The 9,639-nt window shown below is 54.0% G+C and overlaps 1 protein-coding gene across 1 annotated transcript; it reads right to left on the minus strand.

Moving 5' to 3' along the window:
• Window positions 1-2,574: 2,574 nt before the first annotated feature.
• NOBOX (NOBOX oogenesis homeobox) lies at window positions 2,575-7,562 on the minus strand. The gene is made up of 7 exons (XM_061415010.1): window positions 7,092-7,562; window positions 6,600-6,706; window positions 6,171-6,280; window positions 5,318-5,391; window positions 4,864-5,095; window positions 4,092-4,393; window positions 2,575-3,172 (listed from the first exon to the last, which is right to left on the minus strand). The coding sequence occupies exons 1-7, from the start codon at window positions 7,468-7,470 to the stop codon at window positions 2,877-2,879; spliced, it is 1,500 nt and encodes a 499-aa protein (XP_061270994.1). The 5' UTR covers window positions 7,471-7,562; the 3' UTR covers window positions 2,575-2,876.
• Window positions 7,563-9,639: the final 2,077 nt, after the last annotated feature.

Raw genomic sequence — 9,639 nt, forward strand, 5'->3', positions numbered from 1 at the left:
TTTTGTGTATGTTGTTAGAGAATGTTTTAATGTCATTCTTTTTAATGTAGCTGTCCGGTTTTACAGGAGCCACTTATTGAAGAGACTGTCTTCTCCATTGTATATCTTCACCCCCTTTGTCATACATGAATTTATTTCTGGATTTTTTATCCTGTTCCATGGGCACCACTCTTATAAGGAGCATGTGCAAGCTCATATTCTCTTGAATAGAGGCACTTAAGGTGGTGAGAGTGAGACCAGGCCCCTTGAGGCCAGGGCTCTGAGGAATGCCACACAGTCCTCAGCTCTTGTGAAACTAGGTTTATTCTTCGTAGCACAATGCAAAGCAAAACTCAAATTCAGTTAAACAATGTTGACTTCCTCCTAGAAGAAGAAAGAACTTCATTACAACTAAAGCTTTCAACATTCTATAGGCTCTTATGTAAAGGCGTTAGCTCCCCCTCAACCCTGCAGCCCCACTGGAAAGTTAAGAATGAATGATGCTCCATCAGGGGTGGTGTAGAGCTCATTCCTGCATCTGCCAACTGGTTGGACGTGTCAGCCCAGGATTCTGTGCTTCTAAAATGTTTTCACCGTTTTCCCTTGGTTTGATCTTTCATTCATTCTCAATTCACACACTTTGTTTTCAGTATACTATTAGACTGCCTGACTTTGTGTATAAGCACAGATCTTAAAGCCCATCACCCTCCAGTTCTTGGCTTTAGATATCTACTGTTTGCTAAAAGTACAGGGCATTACTTATCTAAGTTGTTGTCATCATTTAGTCGCTAAGTTGTGCCCAACTCTTTCAGGAGCTGTGGACCATAGTCCACGGGGTTCCTCTGTCCATGGGATTTCCCAGCCAAGAATACTGGAGTAGGTTGCCATTTCCTTCTTCAGGGGATCTTCCAGACCCAGGAAGGGAACCTATATCTCCTGCATTGCCATGCAGGTTCTTTACCACTGAGCCACCAGGGAAGTGCTTACTCATCTCAGCGGCAGGAGCCTAAATCCGTAAAGATCTGGACGAGAAAATGTCCAGCCTCTTTGCAGGCTTTGAAAGCAGCAGTATCTTGTGGTAACTGATGGCAAGAGAGGAAAAACAGCATGGAATTGAACAGTTACTGTCTTCTACCCCTTATGTAGAATAATTTTTTCCCCTTACACTGTTTTTAGCCTGCTCATTTCATGGGTGTCATGAGACAAATGTGAAAGCAAAAGAGAGGTATATTTTAAAAGACCCAGTTACATCACAATTGTTGTTTAGTTGCCAAGTCGTGTCTGATTCTCTTGTAACCATGTGGACTATAGCCACCAGGGTCCTCTGTCCATGGAATTTCTTTAAAATCCTACACAGATACCCAGACATGTGTTTGTGTAGCTAAGGTGATTCCTCTCCATTTCTCAATACTTTCCCTTTTCAGTTCTTATGGGCCATGACCCTAGAACTAGTATGATGGATATGTTAATACATGTGTTTATGTTTATGTTATGTTTATGTTTTAACTTATGTTTACATAAGTTAAAACTGTGTTTTCCAATAATCATAGCATTGGAGGTCCAGAATGACACCCCATATACACTCAAGTGCATGGTGGCTTGAGTCATTAGCCCTGAAATTCTAGTTATTTGGACACTGTAGGGTCATCAGAAGTGTGTGTGCTCGTTGCTCAGTTGTGTCCAACTCTTTGCCACTCCATAGACTGTAGCCTGCCAGGCTCCTCTGTCCATGGACATCTCCAGGCAAGAACACTAGAATGGGTTGCCATTCCCTTCTCCAGGGGATCTTTCTGACCCAGGGATCGAACCTGCATCTCCTGCATTTCAGGCAGATTCTTTATTGTCTGAGCCACTAGGGAAGCCTGCAGGGTTATCAGATGTGGGTACTAAATATATATACATAAATATATATATATATATATATATATATAAATAAATAAGAGCATCCTCTTCTTGGTCTTCCCACCCCTCATTCCTACCCAATCCCTTCTTAACCCAGAAAAAGAAGAGCTTTGGGAAAATAAATCATGGTTCACAATTCTAGAGACTTGGCCTAAACAGCCTTGAGCTTCTCTCATCATCCTATCCCTAGTTAAGAGTTAGTTGCATCAGTCATGTCCAACACTTTGCAAATTCCTGGACTGTAGCCCACCAGGCTCCTCTGTCCATGGGATTCTCCAGGCAAGAATACTGGAGTGGGTTGCCATTCCCTTCTCTGGGGGAAATCTTCCCTACCCAGGGATCGAACCCTGGTCTCCTGCCTTGCAGGCAGATTCTTCACGGGCTGAGAGCTTCCATCCCTGCAGGGCCCAAATTGCAGAAAAAGTCCCAGGCTCAGGTTTGTTCAGGCTCACTTCTGGGTTTGAGACGAGAACATGGTTTAAAGATAGGACTAAAGACAAGGCCCAGGAGGCCCCATTCCTTGCCCAGCAGGAGAGATGGGGCCCAGAAGGATGCCAGGCTCCACACGATCCTGCCCCAGAGGGTCAGTCCCTCCTGAGCCTCTCAGTACACAGCTGCCCAGCTGAGTGGGTGGCAATGAAGGGCAGGGGGGGTCTTCACTAGCGTGAGAAGGGAGACACGTTACTACAGAGAGAGAAACCCAAGAGGAGGCAGTTTACTGCTTATGGTGGCCACTGGAGCGGCTGTGTAGCAAGGAGAGCAAATAACATAAACGGAAGCAACCGTCAGAGGCGACACGGCCCCACTCCATTTCTCCAGGACCACCATTTGGAGCTGTGGGGGAAGGACGGGTGGTCCAGGCCTCCTCCTCCTCAAGTCAGCATTTGGCAAAATGAGCCCTGGAGTCCAGTCTTTCCTTCAACTTCGAGCCCTGTCTCCTCTGGGTGCTCCAGCCGTCTCCGGCAGGACAGCCTCTTGGTTCTTCGGCTCCACGACTAGGGGCCATGGCCACTCTTGTCTTCTTCCTCGGGGGCTGGGGGCTGCTCCCTGGGGGCAGCCGGTGGTTCCTCCTGGGCCTGGCTGAGCGGGGCTTTTCCTGCTGCAGGTGGGGTGCTCTCGGGCATCTGGGTGAGGCCCGGGGAAGGCGGCCTACCTGAAGCCTGTGCGTAGGGGGCGGCAAACAGGTCCAGGAAGCAGCCATCCCCTCCCGGGGGGCCCCCCAGAGACTGCGGGCAGAAGGCACTGGGGAATGGCAAGTCTGGCAGGCAGGGGTCGGCCCAGGGCACCGTACCTGTGGGGCCAAAGCACACAGCACAGAGCGCACGGCATGAAGGGGCCCCAGCGCGGTCTCTGCAACAGAGCCCCTCCCTGCTCCACAGAGACACGGGTCAGGACCCCAGAGTGGGTCTCCCCTCAGGACCAGGCACCCGCCCCCCATGATTCAAGGGCCTGGGGTTGGGGCACAGCGACCCAGAGCACACTGCAGGTCGGGCTGGGGCCCCCTCACACATGTGGAAGGAGCCCGGGAACCAGAGTCTTTCTCCCTCTTCTTCTCCTGAGTCTCCTAGGACGATAACTCCAGCATATCCGGGGTCCCGGTGGCCCCTTGGACACTCCCTTTAGCTGCCATCTACTCTGCACCGAGTGTTTCACGCCCGTCATTCCTAGTCCTCACCAAGCCCTCAAAGAGATGGCAATACTATTCCCACTTCAGAATCCAGGAAGCTCAGAACTAGTGATGACTGAGCTGGACTCCATGCTTGGCTTTGCCTCCCTCCAAAGCTCTCTCTCTCGGAGAAGGAAATGGCAACCCACTCCAGTACTCTTGCCTGGACAACTCCATGGATGGAGAAGCCTGGTAGGCTACAGTCTACGGTGTCGCAAAGAGTCGGACACGACTGAGCGACTTCACTTTCTTTCTTTCTATAGTTCCTTTTGGAGACGGAAATGGTAACCCACTCCAGTGTTCTTGCCTGGAGAATCCCATGGACGGAGGGGCCTGGTGGGCTACAGTCTCTGGGGTTGCAAAGAGTAGGACACAACTAAGCAACTAACACACACCCAAAGCTCTCTCTTACTCTGCTCTGAAACCTCCAGGAAACTGGAGGACGAAGAGCTTCACCAAGATAGCCCCGTCTTGGGGATCTCTCCCCTCTCACCCTCCTCAAACACTGGGGTTGGGGGGGCCTTCTCTTCCAGCCCCGACTCACCCACATTCCCGGCCGGCGGCTGCAGCAGGACGGGCCCCGACGGAGGGCCTGGGAAATAGCCCTGGGATGAGCCCCCGCCGGGGCCACAGGACAAGGCAAAGAGAGGGTCTTCGGGCAGTGGTGGAGTCAGCGAGCTGGGCAAAGGGAAGGGGTGCAGGTATGGAAACTGGGGCTGTGGGTGTTGGAAGAACTGGGTCTGTGGCCCCTGGGAGAAGGGGAACGATCCTGGCTGGCTGCTGCTGGGTTGGTACTCCTGGAGTTCCAGATCCTCTAAGTATGAGCAGGCAGGGGGTGGAGTGATGCTGTGGGGACAGAGAAGAACTTCCTGAGGCTCCAATGGTTTCATTCCTACCACGCCCTCCCCCACCACCTGCCTCTCCACAAACCCCAGGCCTGCTGCTTCCTCCTCTTCCTGCTTCAGCTTCTCACCCTCTTCTCCTCTACAGCTGTGATGTCCTGATCCTTTCCCTCCCCATCCCCTCACCCTTTAACCCTCACTACATTTACTAACTCCTTGCTTCTCTCAGGGCTTCCCTGGTGGCTCAGAAGGTAGATTCTGTCTGTAATTCAGGAGACCCAGGTTCGATCCCTGGGTCAGGAAGATCCCCTGGAGGATGGAACTGCAACCCACTCTAGTATTCTTGTCTGGGGGGGTGGGGAAACCCCATCTCTCACTTACCCTCTCACCTCCCAAGCTCCATCCATCTTTCCTCCGTCTGTGCCTCCCCCGGGATAGCTCAATACGGCCCCCCGTGAAGTGGCAGACAAGTACCTTGTTCCCCACAACCCACAAGGGCCATCCTTGTGGCTGCTGTCACTGCCCAGGGTGTCCAGCAGCAGTGGCATCAGCTGGGGGGCATGCACAGGGCCGAGGGGAAAGGGAAGGTTGGCTCTTCGGACAGGTGGGGGGCTGAAGAGTGGGGGGGTCACAGGCCTTCTCTGGGGGCCCTCATTCTGCAGGTTTGGGCCCAGAGTCTGGTCAGATGTCAGCAGCATGGACGGCTCTGGGAACAGAAGTCCACGGGGGGTTGTGAGAGTAAGAAAACGGGGAGGGGACGCAGCCTTGGCAGTGCTGGAGGGGGTTAGAGTGCAAGAGGCTTGGGCTCCCCGAAGGGGCTCCACTGAACAAAACCATGGAGAGCTCTGGCCACTCTCAGGTCTTCCAAGATAGAGCCCTTTGACTTTGCTGTCTTCCCCAGACAACCCTCAGAAGGGGGTCGGCTCACCTGGAAGGGAATCCTGAGGGAGGGTCCCAGGCTCCAGCATCGTGGACTCAGTAGGTGGCAGCTCGGCCACAGAGCTGGAGGCAGACAGATCAGAGACTGCAGGTCAAGGGGTCCCTGGTCTATGAATGGGGCTTCCATGTAGGGAAAGGGACCCACACGTTCAAGCTCTGTCTCCCTACAAGGCACTGCTGCTGCTGCTAAGTCGCTTCAGTCGTGTCCGACTCTGTGCGACCCCATAGGTGGCCGCCCACCAGGCTCCCCCGTCTCTGGGATTCTCAAGGCAAGAACAGTGGGTTGCCATTTCCTTCTCCAATGTGTGAAAGTGAAAAGTGAAAGTGAAGTCGCACAGTCATGTCCGACTCTTAGCGACCCGATGGACTGCACCAGGCTCCCACCAGACACCAGACACAGACACCCACCAGGTTCCTCCGTCCATGGGATTTTCCAGGCAAGAGTTACTGGAGTGGGGTGCCATTACCTTCTCCACTGGCAAGTCCCAATCCCACCTGGTCCAAATCCCTCTAAATATTAGCCAACAACTCTGGCTCAGACCGTACAGAAGCCACCTGAGACGTGGGAGACCCAGGTTCGATCCCTGGGTCAGGAAGAGCCCATGAGAAGGGAATGGCCTCCCGTTCCAGTATTCTTGCCTGGGACATCCCACGGACAGAGGAGCCTGGTAGGTTACAGCCCTTCGGGTTGCAGAGAGGTGAACTTGGCTAAGCGACTCACACACACATGCCCCATCATGTGCCCAGCCTTCCAGCACCTTCCCCCTTCTAGACCCCAGGATCCCAGCTTAGACCCCACGTCCTGCCCACGGGAAGGGGCCAGGAAGAGGAGAAAGTCTTACCTGCATTGGTTGCTGGCGGGGGCTGGGGTAAGGGCGGGACCGGCAGGTGCGTCCTTACTCTCCTTCCCATTCATTTTTCGCCACTTGGCCCGGCGATTCTGGAACCACACCTGTAGGGGAAGAGACACCTGAAGAGCTTGAGGAACAGGGCAGAGCCTGAGGCTCGGGCCTGCTGGCCCATGATGGCTGTGACTGAGGAGGTCCCTGCACCACTCAGACTGGTATGAAGGGTTCATCTAGATGGGGTCTGAGTCACCTCCCTGCGTCATCTAAGGCCAAGGCTGGGTGGAAACAGGCAAGAACACAGCCCTGGCTGAGGCCTCACTCCAGCCCCTGTTGGGGAGCTGCTGAGTACTTGCTAAGCTCCCCCAGAGTCCCGGCACGTGGGCTCCCCTCCAATCCTAGACCGGGGGAGTCAGCACCCTTTACCATGATGCGCTGGGGGGTGACCCCCACTGTCTGGGCAATCTCCCGGCGCTTATCGCTGTCTGGATAGTGGTCATCTTGGAAGAGCCTTTCTAGCTCCTCCAGCTGGTCTAGAAGAAGAAAACACTGGCTTTGAGGATGAACACCAGTAATGAGGAAGCAGAGGAGAAACACACGCCTTTCAGGCGGGACCACTGTCCCCAACCCAAGGGCCTCCCACAGCCTGGTGGCTAAGTTCCCCCAGTGGGCTGGGGCCTCCTCTGGCTTGGGCTTTGTGGCAGGGAGCTGCGTGGTGGGTTACTTTCCTGTTTCTTCCATGTTCTGATAAGAAAACGCAAACTTTCCCTCTTAGGGTCAGAAGTCATGGCCTTGCAGAGGTCAAGAGACGTTCCAGCCAAGGTGATGCATAAGCTAACTGCACTCCCGTCTCCTGGGGCCACGTTCCCAGAGATTGACACCAGGTCCCTCTGGTTTCCTCTCACCTCAGGGACTTACCCGAGCGGTACAGGGTGCGAGTCTTCTTCCGGACCTGGCAGGTCACTTCCGGGGACTTCTTCTCCTGGTCCAGGTTTTGGTTCTTCTGGGCCAGTGTGTTGAGGAGGTTGGCCACATGGCAGGACCCCCGGCCTAACCCACAAGGCCCTGGGTTGTATGTGGCCCGAGCCGGGTTAGCGCTGCTGGGAGATGCCGTCGAGGCCGGACCCACATCCCTAGGCTTCTTCTGCTCGCCGGCGGCTGGAGAGTAGGGCCTCTTCCCCAGCCTGCCCTCTGTCCCAGGAAAGGGAGGCCCTTGCCCTTGAGGCTGGGGTCTAGGCGAGGCCAGGCTCCTGTCTTTGTGGAGAGCTCCTGGGCTGGGGCGCTGGCAGGCTTTCATAGGCCCAGTCCCTTCCCCAGGGGCCTCTGACGGCCGCTTCTCCCCGTAGATGGTGCAGGAAATAGGCACGTCCTTGCCTGGGGCATCCTGAGTGTGGGGGGCTGACCTCTGCAGGGCTTCCTCCTCCTCCTCCAGCCTGGCAGCAGGGACACCCCCCTGGCCTGTGGAGAGCCAGCACCCCGACTCAGCCCAGGAGAAGGAAGAGCCTGGCCCAGGAGGATGCGCTGCTTCCTGGTCTGCAACTGGTGTCCTGTTTGACCTTAAGCTTTCACTTGTCTACTTAACAAACGCGGTAACAGTTCCAGGCGTACCTTCCTAACTTGGCTACCGTGAGGATCAAAGGAGGGAATCCTCCTTGCCTGGAGAATTCCATGGACAGAGAAGCCTGGCAGGCTACAGTCCACGGGGTAACAAAGAGTCGGACACGACTGAGCTAACACATACGTACATACGTAGCTTGGAAAAGCAAAAGCACGCAGATGCCACCATGAGGGGTCTGAGCTCGTGAACCTAGATGGTGGGGGAGGAATCCTAATTTGAGGGGAACTTACTCCCTGGGAGTTCCCAGTTTTCTCCTAGACACCTGGATTGTGAGTTTGAGATTGGACTCTGCAGCTGATCAGACTGGATCCTGGTCCTGCTCCGGACACAGCATCACGGCTGAGCAGGAACACGGCAGGACTGAGTGGTGTCGAGGGGCCCAGACAAGAACATCAAAGGGGAGCTAACAGGAATGTCTACCCTCATCTCCCACAGAACTGGCTCTCTCCTCACCCCTATACACACCCTCATCCCCTCCCTGCAAAGCGGGACCTCAGCCAAGGGCCTGGGGCCCAGGCCAGCCCCCCTTTTACAGGTATGGAAGGGTGACCTGACGAGCACTGTACATTCCCATCCCTCAGCCTTCAGCTTGTCTGTCCTTTTCTGAGCTATGATTCATCAGGAGTTTACCAGGTCCTGGGCATGGTGCTAAGCACCTTTCAGAGATCAGTCCGGTCTGCATTTAATCCCTGTGAGGAAGGCATAGGCATCTCTCCCTCTAACAGATGAAGAAATGAGGATGCCAGAGTTCAGTGACTTGCCTAAACTCACAGTGCAGGGCTCTTGTTCACTAGACGGAGCCCTTCCGAGGGTCACCAACCTGCCCCTCATTTCCCTCCCAGCTTATTCATAACCTCCAGAACTCTCTCAGGTCAAGGAGCTGTTGTGTTATTTCTTACAAAACTAGAATATTTTTATTAAAAAAATTTTTTTTTGAATATTTTTCAGTGGATGCTCACTGGTGTTTTGTTTTGGCCCCCACAGCATGTGGGATCTTGGTTCCTCCACTAGGGGTCTACCCAGGCCCCCTGCATTGGAAGTGCCAAATCTTAACCTCTAGACCATCAGGGAAGTTTCCAAGAGCGAGTTTTTCTGTTTTTTTTTTTTTTTTTTTTTAATGAAAGTTGCATGAGACTGACTAGCTTAAGGAACCGCTTTCTAACAACATGTAAAGAAAGATGTAGGTCACAGGCTAAGGTGCTTTGCCAGATTGTTCCCTAGCGTACAAGCTGGTGACCCGGGTTTGCAGGCTTCTACTCCATAACTAAGCCGAGTGGCCGGATGGGGAAATGCGGAAGAAGGGACACACTGGTTTTACAGTATTTCTGGAGCACTGGAGCCTAGCAAATCTGGTACACAGTAGATGGTCACTAAAGGCAATGGATCACCTTGATAACTTTCCTAAAGTGGCTCAGCGGTAAAGAATCCGCCTGCCAATGCAAGAGCCCCGTTCCAACCCTCAGTCAGGAAGACGCACTGGAGAAGGGCATGGCACTCTTTTGCCTAGAGTATCCTTCCCTGGAGAATTCCATGGACAGAACAGCCTGGTGGACTACAGTTCATGGGGTCGCAAAGAGTCGGACACGACTGAGCAACTGAAGAACAACAAATCAGGGTGATAGATCCTGGTAAAAAAGGTGATGGGTCTTGGAACCTAGAACAGCAGAGCCTCAACCCTGCTTTCCTTCTCTGCGTGTAGACAGATCAGAACCCCAAAACGGAAGGGTGCTGTGGGGAGGGCTCCCTGGCCCGCGACACCCCCTCGAGTCCCCCTCAGCTCCCAGCCCCGACCCTCCCGAGCTCTAGAGGCCTGGCTGCTGGGCCCCCGGGCTCCCGCGCACTCACCCC

Source organism: Bos javanicus, chromosome 4 (assembly GCF_032452875.1).
Source record: "Bos javanicus breed banteng chromosome 4, ARS-OSU_banteng_1.0, whole genome shotgun sequence".
Taxonomy (NCBI): Eukaryota; Metazoa; Chordata; class Mammalia; order Artiodactyla; family Bovidae; genus Bos; species Bos javanicus.